This window comes from Zonotrichia albicollis, chromosome 13 (genome assembly GCF_047830755.1).
Source record: "Zonotrichia albicollis isolate bZonAlb1 chromosome 13, bZonAlb1.hap1, whole genome shotgun sequence".
In the NCBI taxonomy this organism is placed as follows: Eukaryota; Metazoa; Chordata; class Aves; order Passeriformes; family Passerellidae; genus Zonotrichia; species Zonotrichia albicollis.
In genome coordinates this window covers 18,255,695-18,274,456 of record NC_133831.1, presented here as the reverse complement: position 1 = coordinate 18,274,456, position 18,762 = coordinate 18,255,695, and the positions used below count along the sequence as shown (strand labels likewise).

The window sequence follows — 18,762 nt, the reverse complement described above, 5'->3', positions numbered from 1 at the left end:
TTTTAAACAATTAATTGGAACAAATGTCACAGGCTTTGGATATTAATTAGCATTATATACACCTGCTTATACTACTTTTGAATTAATAGACTAAATTGGTAATGGGATTTGTGCTTGTTACAGCTTTTTTGAATTGTTTTAAACCAAGTTCTAAAATGATGCTTTATATAGAAGGAAAAGCCTTTATCTTTTATCAGTTAAATCAGTAAAGCTGAATCTCTGCCAGTATTTTAAATGATTAGAAATGAAGAATAATTAATAAAATGTATAGTTCACTGTTTTAAAAATGTTTTAATTTGGAGTTTTTCTAACTGGGAAATTTGCCCTTTTGAAGCTGGTTTACCAGTGAGGTGGAGTAAAACAGTGATGAATTTCTGCCAAGTATGTTTCCAACTGATTACATTACCATAAATCACAAAGAAGATATTTATTTTCTTTGTGTTTTAATGACTACCTGACACTTTCACTAGACTTTACCAGATTCCAAAGATGGTGCTTCTAAGATGGTTTGTGAACATAAACACAACATGCTCACTTTTTGTCCTTGCAGTTCTCAGTGGCCTCTGTTCGAATGACTGCCCGCGGAAAATAACAGTAAGTGTAAGCATGGCCTTGTTTAGTGTTTAGCCTCAAATCAGCTGAAGTCTAATTATACCAAAAACTCTCAGCATATTAAAAGAGCTATTGACTGGAATAATGTGTAATCCAAGTCATGACTGGCCAGCTTTTGCTTCTGTGAGACCATAACTGGGCAGCTGCTGCTCAGAGCTGGAATCAGTTGGTGGTGGTTGTGCAGGAGCTTTGTTACCCAGCTGGGGGCTGGGAGGCACCAGAGACAGGGGAACTTGGGTGCCCAAACTGTGAATTGTGCCAAGTCTTGGTGGGCACTTAGAAAGTCCAGGCAAAACTGACTGTGGGGTAGATGCAGCCACTTCTGGGCCCAGCTCCAGCAGTGGCACAGCCAAGGAAAAGTGCATTGGGCTCTGATAATTCTGCAGACAGCCATACACATGTGGTGTTTTCTGTTTAGATTATTTTATTCATCTCCAGAGATCTGCAACTCACCCAGCAAACTGCCAATTAGCAAATTGTTTAGCAGTGTTCACAGTGAAAGTTGGCCTGAAAGAGGAGCTTAGAGTAATCAGAGGTAGCAGTAGCACTTTAGCTCTGCAAAAGTTTCACATTTAATTTTGACTTGAAAATAGAAAAACTGCTTCAAATGGGGCTAACCTTTGCTTCAAGCCTATTTTGAGACATGGGGTTTAATTTCTGTTGTAAAATAATGAGGTTTGATAGTATCATTAACTTAATTACAAAAATCAAGGGTTTAAAAAGCAAATCACAGCAGATGTTGGTGGAAATTTCATTATTGAGATCACTGAAACACCATTGCTCCCATTGTAGTAGGAGTTCTCTGACAAGGTAACATAAGGTACATTTTGCCAGAGTACAGCTATGTGGCACCTAAAAAAAATTAAATTTCACCTTATTCACTCATCTTTCATAGATCTGCATTAGCATCACCTCTGTGGTCTCCTTACTTTTCATTCTAATCAGTTATTATTGTCAGGCTTTGATCTCATCTGTCATCATTATCACTTACTCTCATGGTTTAAACTTACTGCTTTTGAGGCATGGTGTGAAACATGTCATCATCTCTTTTAGTGTTCCTTCTGTAACTTACTTGAAAGCTCTCTGTTGGATTTGATGTCCTAATATCAGCTCAAATTCAGCACTAGGAAAAAAAAGAAAGAAACATTCCTTTAAAATCTGTTCTTGCAGTTGTCCCTTATCCTCTCCCTTCCCACCCTTTCATACTTGAGTGCATTTCTTATGGTTCATCACTCAGTAATGCACAACTTCTTGGGTGTTTGTTTGTTTTATGTTTCCTCATGACTTTACTTTGATGCATAAATACATTTTCCTTCTCAAGAAAATTTGCTTAAAACAGATACCACTACTTGACAAGTAACTGTTCAATCACTTTCATTAATTACATAAAATACTGTTAAATAATAATAATAAAAAAGGAAATTTGTGTAGTATTTTTCAATTCAGAAATACCAATAAGATAGTGCATTCTCTTGCTATCAAATGTTCTGCTTTTTCAGAACAAGCAATTCAATTTCTTTGAATTTTTAGGGGTTTTTGCTTTACTTATAGCTTCCAAGGAAACATGACTGAATAGTACAGCTTTCTTCATGAGAAACTGAACATTACTTAGCCAACTGATTACTGTGATTTTGAAAATTGATTTCCACATAATGCTATGACCAAAACAGTTGCAAGATTTTGAAGTCAAAATATAAAAAATAAATTCTTGATATAAAAAAAATGAATTTCTTAATGTAAAAACGTTTTTCTTCAGTTTACTGTTTAATTACTATAGCTTGTTCTGTTCCTAAAATATTGCCTGCCTTTTTCTTTGATCCCTTGTAGCCCTTTGGAGTTAATCAGCCTGGTCCTTACATCATGTACACCACTGTAGATGCAAATGGGTACCTGAAAAATGGGTCAGGTAAGAGAAACTCACTGTGGGAATACCCTGGGCATGGTCTGGCTGTGTTTGTGCTGCTCAGCAAGCCAAGGACTTGGAAAGGTGGCAGAGGGAATGGGAATGGTTTCAATGTTGCCTTCAGTTTACAATGCCAAACCTCCCAGTGTTCTCTTCCTTCTTTACAGATTGCATTTTTATTACAAACATTGCAATTGCATTATTTTTTCATTTGTCCTGTGCCAGTTGGGTTTGAACAGTTGGCTGTAGCAAAAAATTGTTGGGTAAAATATCACCAGTTTGTGAAATAGCATAAGCTTCTAATTGCTTCCTAAGCAATTATGGATTAAGAAGCAGCAGAGGCCTTGAAATAGCTCAATACCATCGTAGCAGCCAGATGAGAAAGGATCAGGATCATGTTCAGGACACACAGGATGTGTTTGTCTGGAGTTGTTCACTACCACTGACAGGTAACAAAATCAAATTCTGAGTAGCCTGAGGAAGCTGGAGAGGGAATTCCTGTGTCCCTCCAGGTAATGCAGGACTGCAGGGAATCAGTGCTCAGGGAACAGGGTCAAAGCCAAGGGGAAGGGGTGCTTGGTGCAGCTTGGAGCTGAAGCTCCAATGGCTGAGATGGGGCAGCTGCACAGGAGCAGGAGTCCGAAAGCAAAGCTGCCAGAGAGAGAATCATCCATTGGCTGTGCTCCATATCCTAACCTCAGTCAGAATATCCCGAGGTTTGTGCTGCCTTCCTGGGTGTGTACTGATGGCTCCTAGAAAACACAAGTGACTGTATCAAGTAGTTTATTAGTCTCATTTATAATTGGTAATCTTAGGGCTATAATGGACTCATTTCTTGCTTAGGCAAAGATCCCAAACTCATAAGCTGAACATGATCAGTCGGTGCAGTCATCTGTAGCTGTCACTCCAGTCCCAGTTCAAATTAAACTCAGATTTTTAAAAAATGGTTCCAGTAGTTCCAGATTATATTCTGCATAACACTAACTTAAATAAAAGCAATAATTTAGAAGGGAAAATGCTGATATGTTAAGGTCCTGAGTCAATCTGAGTCACTGGCAATGCTCTCACCATGAGTAGTGTGCTCAGGACTGTTAATTCCACCTGGGAAAAATTAAAGACAAAGAAGCTGTCCTGAAATACGAACCAGATAGCTGCAAAAACATATCTTGATACTCCAGCATTTCTGTGTTTGTACATGCTTAAATAAAGACATTTTTCAAACTTTGCGTCATGGAACAATTTACATCTTACAAATGGAATAAAACTAGCTTAAAATTTGGACCTATTCCATGTATCATTTTTCTCATTTTTTTCTGTTTCTCTCTTCCAAGAACAAAAGCAAATGCATTATCCTTAAACATTTTCTTTAGGGTTTGCTTGCTGAGTTTGGTTGGTTGTGGCTTTGCTGGTTTTTTGTTTGTGTTTGGGGGGGGAGTTCTTCTAGGAATGCAATGTTTTTACTATTTACTCTAAGAAACAGTTATCAAATGTGATTTAATACTGCTATATTCCCTTCACAGCTACCATGTTTACAACAATAAAAACCTAACAGAGTCCAGGCATGATGAATTTCCTTTTCTGTTCTGACATTATGAAATAACAGTAATGAATTCCAAGTGTATTTATGACCCCAGCAGCATTGCTACAGGGAATTTTCTAATGCTGTCTTTGATCACTTTCTCAACACTAATAAGTTAATAGATTTTTTTGAGTGTGTATAATTCCTGCAAGAACTTTTGAAAGTCATGTTTTCTAAGGGTGTTACATTGCATTTGTAGCTAGATTTTCTTCTCTTGCAAATGTTGTGTGTAAGATTCAGTAAATGTTCAGACTAGAATTACTGGCCTATACAGGCTATTGTCTGGAAAAACAACCCATTACATCACAATCCTCTTTTATTTGACTGTCAGGGTATATCAGGATAGATCATTTGATGTATCAAATGATATCATCATCATTTTTGGGCCGTATATAAACCTACAAAACATCTTTTTCACATTAAGCTTTTATTCATATAGCATCCATATGCTGTTTTAAAACTAATTTAATTTTCATCAGCCTATCTGCCTGCCTTATGTAATATTACAGAACAATCCATACTTGAAGCTTTTAATTACCTGAAAGGAGTAATGAGCTAATCAAAATTTTAAAATTATTTATCCCTTTCCCAAGAAACAACATGAGTAAAAACATAGTTATTTTTCTGGTGAAAAGCAAACTCAGCATTCCTTTTCATGTCCCTGCTGTTATTTATTGCCTTTATGGCTGCACTCAGTGGGGGAACAGGTGTTGGCTTGGCCACTGCAACCAATCCCTCCAGCCCTGGGTTAAGTACATCATAAAGTACTCAAAGCCATGGTCCCCACTCTGCTTGTGATCCCCTAAATCCTGCAGGGCTTCAGTTGTGAGTTATGGCATCTTTCATATAGGCAATAGTCATGCAAAGAGTAAAATAAAAAAGCCCACATGGCTGTCCTTATCTAATTCATTTTAAGGTTCTTTGATCAGCCAAGCCTTAACTACAGGAAATTTGCATAATTATGAGGGTTTTCTTCAAAACATTGTTAGAATTGTTCTGTCTCCTATTAACATTCCAGTATGTTGTTAAAAGATAGCAGAATAATAATTAGCATGTATTCTGTGCTTTTACTTTCACATTGCTCAATCCACTTGTAGTCTTACAAGAAATACTGTTAAATTAGCTACAAGGAGTAGCAATTGCCAACATGAGCATTAAAATTGAGAAGTTTTGGGCCTTACATCTGCAGTAAATATCTCCACAGAACTTCTCTTCCTGAGAAGAAAATCAACTGCAACAACTTCTTCATATATTTAAGGAATTTCATGCTTGAGATCAGACCAGGTCCAATGTAAATCCAGGAGAAGTACAGCAACTCAAATTTAAATCATGCTTTCTGATCCATGTCCTGCAACCTACCTTCTCCCTTTTCTTTTGGAGTTATTATTTTTAAGGAGACCCCACAGTTAAGTGTGAATGTCAGGATTTTCAGCTCTACATACACATTTCCAGGCTTTTATTGGGAGAATATCTTCTGTGTTTCAGCCTGTGCTGTGCACATCTGAATTTTCTCTCCTGAAGTAAAAATATGCTATAGACTTTGAAATGAATAGGCTCATACTTGCAGCTTGTGTCTACCAAACATTAGTTCTGTGGGCCAGGAACAGGTGGCAGTAAATATCTCAGGTTTCCTCAAAGCTCCATGTCCATGGGAAGATGATAAGAGTAGTTTCACTGAATGGCTGATAATCATAATTTGTTTAAGCATCTGTATGAGTGAAGCTGTGTGCACTGATGGCCTCTGCTGCTCTCATCCCAGAGCTCTTTCATTTTGCTGCTTTTGTTTTGTTTTGTTTTAAACCTTCCATGGCAGAATGACCTTTCACATGCTGTGAAGTCGTGCCCTTCTGGTTTTTTGAAATCTGCTTACTCTTCCCTGTTGTTGCATTGAGTTCTCCTGCTGTTTAACTAAATTGAATTGTGAGGTGAACACAAATGTCTAGCAGCTATTATAGTCGTGAATTTAAACATAAACATTGCAATATGTACCACAAAAAAAGCAAAATAAGCTTATTTTCAATGGCCATTTGACACTGCAAGGTTCATTGTGTTGAATTCCACTACACAGAAAGAAGAGTGTATTCATGGAACAAGCTGGAATAATTTAATAATTGAATAGCTGCATTCAATGAGAGGGATTTTCTGTTTGCTATAGGTTGGAGTAGCCTTCTAGTATGTTTTTCTGTAGTCTCTTCTGTATGTTTTCTCTGTAACTCTCTTCTGTTTAGAAGGCTTACTTGAATTTGTAATGTTGCTTGCAGTATTACCAAACCTTGGACATTTGGGCATTACAAATGACACAGCTTCCCCTATCAGCAATATGATAGTTTTATTGTTTGAGGGGGTTTTTAAGTTACCAGTTTTACTTTTATAATTTTATGGTGTAAAGATATTTTTCACAAAAATACATATTCTCATAAAAATGCATCAGGTTTGGAGTTTGGGCTTGCAGAGGTGTCCCAGGTGTTGGCAGCTCTGCAATCATCGGTGTCCAAGTCCCAGGAGTGCTCTTTGAATTCCCTTTCCCATGTTTATTATTTTTGTTACTCCAGAACCAGGTATTGCAGAAAAGGTTGAGAGGTGAAGCTGTGTTGTGCATTAATCTGGAATTTCCTATTAGGGGAACTAAGGAAAAGAGGCATCCAGCTGGGGAAAACAGGGAGGCACTCCCAGCCCTTAGAAAAATGAAGTTACCATTGCATATTCTAAGCAGAAAAAGAACTCTTTGACCACTACATTTCTTTTTTCCAACCAGTGACCCCAAAGGCAATATGAAAGGAACTGAAGTAAAGCTTTCAACTGAAGCCAAGCAATTCAATTTCTCCAACTTTCTATGAGGCTTCCAAGTTTGAAGTTGTTGGGTTTTTGTTAGATTAGTTTTTTTCCTGCAAGCTTCTTTGTAAATTCTTAGGCACATTCCATGGGTTTTTCATTACTATCAGTTATATTTTCCCTTTCTCTTAGCAGCAGTAAGTGGTTGGCATATTTTCAAATAAAAGAAGGAGCTGCCAGCTTTGAAAAAAGGGAGAATATTGAGTGCACTTTATGCCAGTGCTGGTGATGGCAGCAGAGGAAGCATCAGTGCAGTGCTCCAGCTGTGCAGGGAGGGGACACTCGGTCACGGTGTCACCCAGACCTTGGCCTGCCCCCAAACTGCCTCTGTCCTGCTCCAGCTGGGCCTGGGTGCTGCTCCCAGCTGGGCAGCACTCCATGCAGCCTCTGCATGGCAGCTTTGGACTAATTTTTACTTTTCCTAGGATACATGTGTTTGTCTAATCGATATAAAAAGTCATTCACGTGCTGACCTCAGTGATGGTACAGAAGAATTTACATGCAAGTCTGAGGCTAAAAGATACACTTTTGGAATCCTAAATAGTATTACTGAATTTTGAATTACACAGAATGGCTTCTAATTGGCTAATTAAATGCAAATAATATTTTGTTAAGAAAAGCATAATAAAAATAATTATAAGGAATGCTTCAGGAAACCACAAGTTTGAAATCAGATTTTCCATCTTTCAGTTTTGTGTAGTGATCTTGCATGTTCTGCTGTTATTTCACAAAATGAGTGTATTTAAGCTGACTGAACAGTATCAGTACTGTGCATCTATTTCTGTAGGTTCAGAGAGGCTGTTCCTAAGTGCAGTACCAGGTGTTGTCAGTGCTGCTTAAACAAGAGAAGGCATTGCTCCTACACGTAACTGCAACCACTTTGCCCTCACAAAGTTCAGTTCTCCAGCCTGAAATAAGCTGTTGAGGACATTTCAGTTCAGCTCAGGGGAGAACAGGCTACCCTTGAGCTTTCAGCAAGTTTACATCAGGATAATGGAAACAGAAGGAAAATGACTTAATTCAGGTATAAAAGAACAAGTACTGGATCTGTCACAGAAAACACATGGCTCTGGTTGTCAGACAAGACTTTAGAAAGGTTAATGATATGAATTGCTTCCAATTTTATATGCCAGACTTCAGAGGTAAGGAGATTGATTCCAAAAGGTCCAGAATGGTTTCTGAATATCAAACTCTGCAAAATCTTCTGAGGTTTGGCTGCCTAACATCATTAGCTTTTTCTTACAAATTTGATCTCCGATAGACTGAAACCACAGAAAACCATGTCCTAAAATGTTGGGGATTTTACTCTGCTCAAGGGTTTTTGAAGCAATAAACTTAATGATTTATGATTTAAGACAAGATATATATACCACCACTAATACCAATACCATAGCCCATGATCTCTGTGTGCTTTGAAATAGCATTTTTGAAACAAGAAGCTTAAGGCAAAAGACATAGTATTGAATAATCTTAAGAGTAGTATTAAAAAGAAATTATGTGTAGCATGATCAGGAGAAGGTTTTTTAAATCTTGTTTATAGTAACAGTTCTACTGATGAAGTAAAACAGTGAAGCAGCAGCCACTTCCTCCATCTTACCTACGCTGACCTCCAAAAACCTAAAGAACAATTTGAATGTAAGAAATAAATCCCACTTCCCTCCTTGAAGATGTAAAACTATTTTCAGATTTTCTTGAAGCAAGTAGAAAGTTGTTTCCAGTAGTTTTACAAGAGGGGAAATTGCTGTGGTTGCCATTTAATTACATTTTAAATATTTTCATAAGTAAATTAATTACCAGTGACTGGGAGCCTCAGATAATGTCAATAAACTCTTGACAGTACTCTCTGTAATTTCTCTTTTTATTTTTCATCTTGGTTCAGGGCTTTTATGTTTCTCAGGTGAGCGCTTGTCATTCTTAATTACTTGGTTGCAATTCTATGTGGAACTTTCCAGTAAGCATCAAACAGAATTTATGATAGAAATAGGCTGAGGAAAGCAAGGAACAGTCTCAAAGTTCTCCTGTGCTTAGTCAGCTTTAGTAAACTGGAACCTTCTACATCATATCATCCTGCTTAGCTAACACCTCCCAATTTTAAAGGCAAATAGAAAATAAGTATATGCACATTTCTGCCTGCTGTGTAGAAGAAAACATTCTTCTCTGACCTTTGCAAATGATCTGTTTACATCCTGAAGCGTAAGATTTTGTTGTCCTTATCTTAGGCATAAGAACCAGCATTAGTAGCCATGAAATTATTCAATGCTTTAAGAATTCTGGATGCAGTATGTGACTCTCTAACCTCTTTAAGGCTGACTGCACACAGTATATGACATTTTCTTCTATTCTCTTTAATTTAGTTGACATTCATTTCATTTGTAAGATGAAAGAAAAAAAGCAAGATCTTAGTTGCAGTCTTCTCATGATCCTAAATATTTCACTCAAAAGTAATTCTAAAAGCTTTTCAATGTACAGCAGTACCTTGTTCTTTTGGGGAAAGTCCTTCAGCATGCAGCATTAGTGAAAAAATGCTAAAAGAAAATCTTTCTTATATTGCAGTATGATCAAGTAACATACTTGGTTTGTTTCTATAACCAAGTCAAATTAAACACACCTACCTTTGCTCCTGACTACTTGTATATTGGTAGCTGGAGGTGTCAGATATTATGTACTTTGAGAATTACTCCCATTTTAGATTTGGATGCTGACACCTGGAGATTGAGCAGTTTAGCCAAGATCATGTTAGGGAGGTCACTGGTAAGGCAGGGACAGACTCGGGACTCCAACCCTTTGCTGTCCTATCCTGTGTTATCTCAACTTCCTGGAAAAATCCCTGTTCCTATAGAGAAAAGCTGCTCTGTCAGTGCTTTGTGCCACATCTTCTGTAATTGAGAAATCTACCCAACAATGTGCACAGCGCACCTTGTCCTCACAATAGAGACCTGAAAGTACAAATCCAACTTCAATATTTCCTTGTCTGCTTGCTCATTACGTGGTTCTACGTGAGGAAAAAATAAATCTACAATGTATATTATCATTAGGAAGACCATTATTGTTTCTTTTTGCTAATAGCATTTTTGCTTTATAACAAGATAACTGCATCAAGCTGATTTTTCAGATCTCAGTTGACATTTACCTTGCTTTTTAAAATATAGTTGTTATAATTCTAAATGCACAATAATACAGAATATTTACCTCCTGATTAAACAGGCCTATCTCAAAACATGCCTGACAGCATAAGGCAAGTGGGTTCCTCAAAAGCTGGTAGGGGAAGGGAGGTTCACAAAAGCAGAGCCATGAAGTAATCAGTGTAATGAGCAGGGGTCAGAATCCCCAGCCTGCACTGCCAGTTTGTCCCCAGAGGAGCGTACAGGAGCTGAGAGAACAAAGAACCCACACAGGAGCTGAATCTGTTTGCCAGAAATTAAACTATTAGAAGATTTTTTTTATTTAAATTGAATACTTAGATACTTTGGAAATGGATCAACAGTGAACTTGTTGATAACTGCAACACTTGTCTGTTTCCCCACTGCCTTTTCAGGAAACCAAGAATCTTATTTTCCATCTACAGTTTCTTCTATAATTAACTTGCAACCACTGCAATCCTGTTTTCATTAAATTAATTTATTCTTTGAAAATTTGTTCATGAGAATTTACTTAGCTAATTTTATGACAGTAGTAATTACAGTTTAACACTGACAAGAATTAAAGTGAACCTTCACATGTTGAGTCTAATCTTGTAAATCAGTGGGCAAGAAACTTGGCACTAATCATATAAAAATACATGCAGATAGTTGATTTCTTCTCAGCTTGTAACAAATAATGGAGATTTGAGTTAACATAGAAATAGTACTCACAAGAATATGTAAAGTATTGAAGCTCTTCTCCAAGTGAGTTACCACAGGTAGTTTGGAAATGTGGGACTGAGCTTTAAGAATTAAATAATCACGCAGTTGGTGAAAATCTTTAAACATTTGCATTACAGATGGGGGAATGTGTACTTGTGTAGCAAGTTGGTCGTTTGGGGGGTTGCTTGATTGATTGATTGATTAATTAATTGGGGTTTTTTTTCCCTAAAATGCCCACTTGGGCTTGCTTTGTGCTTTGCTTGCAGCTGGCCAGCTGAGCCAGTCAGCACATTACGCTCTGCAGCTGCCCTACAACGTGCTGGGCCTGGGCCGCAGCGCCAACTTCCTGGACCACCTGTACGTGGGCATCCCCCGGCCCCTGGGAGAAAAGGTTGGTTGGCATTTCAGGCTGTCAAGCTGCTTGTTTATGGTGTTGCCTTTCCTAAGAGACTTTAGATGGAAATACTGCTGGGACACTGTGTCGCAGACATTTCTTCATAGAAATCCTTTCTTTGGGATTTCTCCTTCTTCTGGGAAGCAAAGGGCCCCAGAAGAAGAATGTAAACAATTGTTATCAGCTGCTGTGAAATGTAGCAAGTGTCCCTGTGATTGGCTCATCTTCCTTGTGTACCATTAAAGGCCAATCACAGGAGCAGCTCAGGGACAGATTCCCTGGGCAAAGAACTTTGTTATTCATTCTTTCTATTCTATTCTTAGCATAGCTGCTCTCTGTAACCTCTCTTTTTCTTCCTTTTAGTATAGTTACAATGTATTATATATCTTATATGAATAAATCAGCCTTCTGATCAAGAAACAAGATTCTCGTCCTTCTCTCACCACAGTGACCGTCTAAAGTCGCTGTAATAACACTGCTTTTTCATTTGCTGAAGGAAGAATATCAAAGAGGTTTGCATATAGAATGGTTTGCCCCAAAGAACCAGTTTGCCCAGTTTTTTGAGGAGTGTAGAAACTCTGAAGCTCTGAAGCCAAAATAAAACCAAAAGATGACTGAAACTGTCTATAAATGGTATTCAGTGCTTGTTTGTATTGTAGAACAAATGGGTATTGGGTCTGAGAGTCCAATTATTATGGACTGCCGTAGCTGCAGGGCTTTCCCAGAGTTGCTCTGGCTGGGCTGGGGCTCATGGAATTCTTTCTGCCTCAGTGCTAAAACCATGGGCACTGTCAGGGTGGGGGGAGATTGCTGTGATTCTCTAATCTTCACATGAAACATAAAAGTGGGGTCCATTTTCAGTCTTTAAAGATCTGATGGTACTACTTTGAAAAGTGACATACTCAAATGGGCCAAAATTCTGGTTTGGATAATTGTTTTCCTGCCTCCTTTGTAGAATCAGCTCTTTTCTTCTTGCCCTATTATGTTGTTGCTTTGTACTTTTAAAGAAGATGCTGTGTTTCATGTCAGCAATAGTTATTTTGCTTTTTACTTTTGAGGGGTGGGTTTTAAAGCATTTTGGAGCTTTTAGAGGAACAGGCAACAAAGATAAAGGGATTAATCACTTATATTTAAAGTTTTTTCAAAAACCCACAATGTTTTATTTCTCCTTTTGTATGTTTCAACAGAGCATTTCTTTGCTTGTATATATGTTGGTTTGCTAGGAATTGACACAGCCTTTGTTTTTCTTTTAGTCCATAAGAAAACAAGAATGGACAGCTATCATACCAAACTCCCAGCTTATAGTCATTCCCTATCCTCATAATGTTCCTCGAAGGTAATGTCATCATTTGGATTTGCACTTCCCAAAATTACATTAATACACAGTGTAAATTAGGCATTATGTGTAGGTTTAGCAATAGTTACTTGTATAGGAAGTTACTGAAGAAGAAGGGCAGGGGGTCAGTGCTGAGCTGGAGCTGAAAATGCTGCTCAGGTATTTACAGAGCCTCTCAGATGGTGCCCATAAACAATCTACTAAAAAAAACCCTATTACCGGCTCAGGCAAACAATCAAAATGTATTACTAGCTCCACTCCTGTAAATAATAACATACTTGCTAGATTTAACAGCATCCTCGGTGACAAATTATAAACATGGTAATGGTTGAATTAAGCATTTTTGTTTCACCAAACATGCAATTTCTGTCTGCTTCCATAGAAGAGCTTTGCTTCAGCCCTTCTGAATACAGTAGCTGTTGCTACAGGAATTAATGTTTGCCTCTAAGTAAAGGTGAACGGGTTGGTTGCACGAGAGCTTGAACATAGAATTCACTTTGCAATTAAAATGTTTCTCCCAGAAAGAGAGCATGTTTCTCTTTTTGCTGTTAGAGAAAACATTAGTCAGATATTCCAGCTGCATTTTGCCGCTTGATCTACCAGTGAGGTCAGTTGCATTTATCATGCAGAAATGATTCTGACATCAGTTCAGCAGTTAATTTTACTAGAGAACAAATAACAGTGGAGAATTGATGTGCTGCTTGAGTTGCTAATTAACAACCACAGAAATAACATCTGCCAGATGAAAATTTAGTTACAGTCTTGCTGTATTTAAAGGTATGTGTTATGCAAAACCATTTCTGTTATAGTATCCTTAAACTATTTTTGCTTTCTTATAAAGTCTGTTTATGGACATTGTAGAATAGCAGAGGATGGAATCCCCAGAAGAAATCCAATTTCATAATAAAGGCTTCTTAATTTATATATTTTTTAACATAGTATGTGATTTCCGGAGAGGCCTCAGCACAGAGCCTGCTGCTGACAGCTTTCCCATGATAGGAAAGCTGTAGTACAAAAAGGGACTCAGGACCTCACATGATTTGAGATGTCTTCCAGGAGCCCTAAAGGGTTTAATTATGTTGATCTTCAGCCATAATCAACTGCTTATGTTTAGAACTGCAGTTGTCCCTGGGTAAACTTCAGAAAAAGAGAACTGGGCCCATGAGCCTGTCCGAGAGGAGCTTCCCATGTGGTGGAAAAATCTTGCAGGGTTATTTTCCCCTGCTGTTCTCTGTCCCCAGGCCCTAGGCATTCCTGTGAAAGGTTTCCTTATGCATTTTGCTTCGTCCTAGGCAAGGGCAGGAGATAAATCTCCTAATGAGAAAAAGCTAATTCCCTGAGGATATCCATAGCATTCATGAAAAGTTAAACAGAAACTGTACTTAGACATGGTATTGCTCAAAAATAATTCTATTAAGCCATGTATTTCCAAGTAAACATCATTAAGCTTCAGTCTCTAAATAGAGCTGCTCATTTCTGTAGACCAGGTTGTCACCTGTCTTATCCTAACAGGTTCTTTTCATCTTTGTAAGCAAAATCTGTTTTCTGCTTCTTAATGAAGAGTATTAATGTTTCCTTGGATTTTCTTCTTTTGTATAGCTGGAGTGCCAAGCTGTATTTGACCCCAAGTAACATTGTACTGCTAACAGCTATAGCCTTAATTGGTGTCTGTGTTTTCATCCTGGCAATAATTGGCATATTACATTGGCAAGAAAAGGTAAGCTAATTTACTAGAATATTTTATTTCACACTCCCTAATATTTTACAGACCTGTACATTAGGGGTTTTTTTTTTACATTTTTCTACAGTATAGTAACTTCTGACACAGACTGAATTGTCACAAAAGGTGTTACTACTAATTCAGTGTTTACCACAAGTTTAAAAATTGGCATTATTTTTATTTAAGCTCTAAGACACTTGAGCTTGTCCATGTTGCTCTTCATTCCTTTTTTCCATTAAGCTGTTACTTCCAATTGAAATGAGCCATCTTTGTTTCATATCTAAACTTTCCATTTTGCAGTTTTAAGGAGAATTGTTTTGGAAAATGGAACAGAAACTCAGTTTACTTACCTTGAGTTCTGCTGGTAATCTAAAAACAAGGAGCAAGTCTTTTTTGTGTAACCCTCTTTGCTGGTTGCACTGACATTGGCATTCAGGAACATATAGGGAGTCAATTGTGCATATTGGCTGCTTTGCTCTCTGAGTCTGAATTACACATGCAGGGTATAGAAATCCATTGATTTGAAGAAGCATTTTGAAAGGGGCCTTTCTTGTCACAAAAGAAATGCATTCCCATTTTTCTTAACTATGCTCAGTTCACAAGCATACCCAGCTGGCAGAGTTGCCAATAAATGCTACTACATACCCAAACCATAATCTTAGCTGTCAGATAAAATTACTGCACATTCTGACATGGAATAACTGTTTGTTTTTGTGATGGTGGAAATAAAATGACCTTGTTAAACATTCAGACAAGTTTGCGCATGCTTCATATTTAAATGTTATTTGTCTGCCAGTCTTCACTCTTTAAAATGTTAAATACAGTCTCCAACTAATAACAAAGCTGGGAATAAGACACACAAAGCAAAGAAATACAAAGTTTATGATGGCTGTCATTAGCATGTCCTGTTGTACCAGGAAAGCACTGCTCACTTGTCGCTCAGGGCTGGGCACTGCCTGCGTTTGATTCTCTCTCCAACACATCTTTAGCAAACAAGGAGAGCAGAAAAGGTACTTGGACTTTGAGTTGGGGAAGGATTACCTGTGCATAATTCCATCTGGAGAAATGGAGATCTAATGGCAACATTCAAAACAGTTTTTATACAATAATTCAAGCATTGTAGTGTAAGGAAGAACTGAGCCCAGAGTGCTTTTAGAGCCGTTTTCAGTCCCAGGTGTGTGTGAATGAAGTGGTATATTGGTTATATTGTAAACTCATTTCCAACTCTGCAGCTCAAAATAGGCACAAATATTTGGACAAATTGTGTGTCTTTTCAAACCATTGTATAAACAGGTGTTAATTCCTATATTCTTTCTATAGATTTTTACCTTCCCAATGTTTAGAAGTACTCGAGATATTGAACAGATAAGAATGTTCACCAAGGCTGTGTTGTGCATCATTGACATGTGTAAAGTTAAACTCCAAACAAAGTTCCTTGTTTCTAAGTTTGTTCTTAGTTTACTGTCTCTCAGCAATCCTCTCCTAAAAATCCTGTCCTGGCTAAATGCCTGTCCCTTGCAGATCTCTGGAGTACATGTAGCAAAGAAAGGCAGGGGAAATGAACTGGCACTTAAAATCTTTTCTTTCCCCCAGGGAACATATGTTACTGTAAGCTGCAGTGCTTTATTCAGCAGTTTAAATAAATCCTGGACTTTGACCTCTGCAGATAAATAGCAAAGCCCTTTGTCTACACTAGTTCTTACACACTCATCTCCAGCCAGGTATTGGAGTACTGAAATAACTGTAGGGTTTAAGGGTAGGTGTTGCTCTGTCTTGCCTTAGAAATTTTGAATGCATTGAAGAAAAAAAAGCTTTGAAATCTCAGTTACCAGATTTTAGTTTTGATACACCAAATGAAAGAGAAAATGAGGAAGAATTGACACCATTATTCATCCTACTAGAAAGGCAATCTTGCTACATTTGCTACAGCCCTCGATAGTCCTTATCCTCATTCTTGAGAACTTGCTTTGGGGTCGTGAGGCCGGTCATGGAAACACTGCACAGTGATGGAAATACTGCTGGAAGGGGTTTGCTGGATCCAGCAGAGTATCAGTTACTGTCAAATTTGAAGCAGTAATTTTTTCAGGAAGCATACAAGAAATGGAGTGGAAATTGTTTTCTAAGTGAGACTGTGAAATTTTGTGGAATGTGACAAGCATTTCAGTGTAGGAAAGAGTGTGCCACTCCCTCCTTCCCACCCCTTTTTTGACATCCAGAATACTACTGACACTGATAAAGTCCCTGCCAAAAAAGCCAGACTGGTATATCTTAAACCTCACTGACAGCTCTGCTGCTGCTACAAAATGCAGTAAAATCCATATTTAATCCAGTGGAGTTGCTATCACACACAAACATTGTGTAATGAGGAAGTCTTTGGCCTTGAGCCAAAGCAGAAGATGAACTCTCATGGCAGAAGACGGGCACCGATTTCTGCCACAATTGTTGTGTATTTTTATCAACTGAGACACAGTTCTGAATGCCCACGCAGCACCTACTGGAGAGGCTTTTCTTCATTTTACTCCTTAAGAAAAACAAAAAAGAAAGAAAGAACATGGGTCTGTGCAAGCTAAAAAGCATTTCAGTCTGCTTTGCCAAATTCGCTCATGCTGGGATTTACACATACTGTCTGTCATGACACAAGCACAAGTTTGCACTCTGTGTTCAAGAATCTTGAAGAAATGCTTCCATCCTCTGCTAAGTGCTTTAGCACATGAGAGCAGACGTGTGGGAGAGGACTTGTTTTGACACATGACATGAATTCTAGGTGCAATTTAAATGTGCTGTTTTTTTCCAAGCACCACCCAATTCATTCTTTCAGCAGGTCAGTGTGTGTTCTGCATAAATAAGCAGGGAAATGCATCCTACTTCACATTTTCATAATATAAACAAAAGACACAGAACATTTTTCACCTACTTGGTGCTGTTAGTTGTTGGTTGAACTGCTGTCTTGCTCTGAAGTTGCATTTCACAGAATGTTTTTTTCAATGAGATTCTTTGTACATGTAACATAAATTACATTTACAGTTAGTCCAGAGTAATTTCATCTTCTATTTCTAATGTAGACAAAATGGATAACAGGAAACAGTCTTCAGGTTTGAATTATTCCTTTTAAAAAGCATTATTAGAAATAACAGAAAAGAGTGGGTCGTAAATACTACAACAGCAGAGCAGTAACAGCAGAAGCCAATTTTGCGTAGATTATTGCTATTTCAAGCTGACATCATTTAAAAGTTAATTGTTGGGGCTTTTACTAAGCCTTTTTGCCTTTTGTCAAATGGCTTGAAAAAAATCAACCATTCTCTGACACTTGACAGCTCATTTCTGTAACAGTGTTGCTCTAGATTCCACAAAGTGTTTTTTTATTATTATTTTTCAGAAAGCAGATGACAGAGAGAAGCGACAGGAGGCTCATCGGTTCCATTTTGATGCTATGTGACATGCCTTAATATTTATGAAGGAGCTGCTACTCATTTGCTTAATTGAAAGACTAAATTCTGATTTTTAAAATTATTACCATGAAAGTACTGTTGGTGTGTTATTTGTAAATGTTGCATTATCTGGTATTTATTTGGAAAGTATTAAAATTAGACCTGAATGTCTCACAAGGCCTTTCAGTTAAGAGACTGTATATAATAGCATTTGGCCTTTATTTAACAGAACTGTAAATTTATTTTTCTTAGTAAAGGGATCAATTGCATGTACCATTGTTTATGTACCAATTCTTTAGTAATATTTGATAGAAAGAAAGGTATGTAAATGAAGTGTAGCATTTCAGCGAGCAGAATACCTTGTATCACTTGAATTGGTCTCGTCCTTTGTTCATTCTGCAAAACAACCTGGTTTTTGAAAATTAAACTTGTGCAATTTCTCAGATGACTTAATCGTTAATTGTTTTGATTGTATTAAATGGTGCTTAACCTAAAGTATTCTGTATTTTTTTTGTTTAAATCCATGTGTTCAGTAGTTAAAGAGCTTAGGAATTAGAGAGCCAAAAGGAACCTGCAGTGTGATGTGAGTTCAGTCATCCTGGGATGGATGCAGTATTTATGTGTGCTACTTCTACAGAGAAGACAACACATTAAAAAATTAAAATCATAAAAATGTATCAGCATTACATAAACTGCTTTTATAATTAAACTTCAACTACATTTGTTTTAGAAAGGCACAATGTTGTTATGAAAGTAACTTTTTTTTAACATAAGAAAGGTATGGGATTTTTTGTTTGGTTTTGTTTTTTTGAGAAGTTAAAAGAAACATTTTTGAGGAGAGATTGAGGATTGACACCCTAAAATGTATTGCTAAGTGATGAGATATGCAAAGATTAAATTAAGAATGTAATAGGACACTCAGAATAATCAATGCACATTTTCCATGTACACTGCTATGCCCAAATTTCCTGAGGCTGTAATAATGACAGAAGACTTATTGCTCAACTTTAGATATTTTTAGTCTTGATAAAGTAATGGTTGCTCAGTGTACTTGGGATCCTGGAAGAATCTCTGAGAATGCTTTTATTTTACATGAGTTTACACTATTAATTCTGC

The 18,762-nt window shown here is 37.5% G+C and overlaps 1 protein-coding gene and 1 long non-coding RNA gene across 2 annotated transcripts in view; one reads left to right on the top strand and one right to left on the bottom strand.

The window, feature by feature from the left end:
- ITFG1 (integrin alpha FG-GAP repeat containing 1) overlaps positions 1 to 18,141 on the top strand; it is a 73,492-nt gene extending 55,351 nt beyond the window's left edge. Inside the window, exons 13-18 of the mRNA XM_074551175.1 lie at positions 551 to 594; positions 2,440 to 2,518; positions 11,035 to 11,159; positions 12,416 to 12,498; positions 14,098 to 14,215; positions 17,595 to 18,141. Of these exons, the coding sequence (XP_074407276.1) occupies positions 551 to 594; positions 2,440 to 2,518; positions 11,035 to 11,159; positions 12,416 to 12,498; positions 14,098 to 14,215; positions 17,595 to 17,654 (509 nt within the window). The 3' untranslated portion in view covers positions 17,655 to 18,141. The remainder of the gene's footprint in view (positions 1 to 550; positions 595 to 2,439; positions 2,519 to 11,034; positions 11,160 to 12,415; positions 12,499 to 14,097; positions 14,216 to 17,594) is intronic.
- Positions 106 to 18,762, bottom strand: part of LOC141730813 (uncharacterized) — an 80,293-nt gene continuing 61,636 nt past the window's right edge. The window contains exon 3 of the long non-coding RNA XR_012582502.1: positions 106 to 1,735. This is a non-coding gene — a long non-coding RNA (uncharacterized LOC141730813). The remainder of the gene's footprint in view (positions 1,736 to 18,762) is intronic.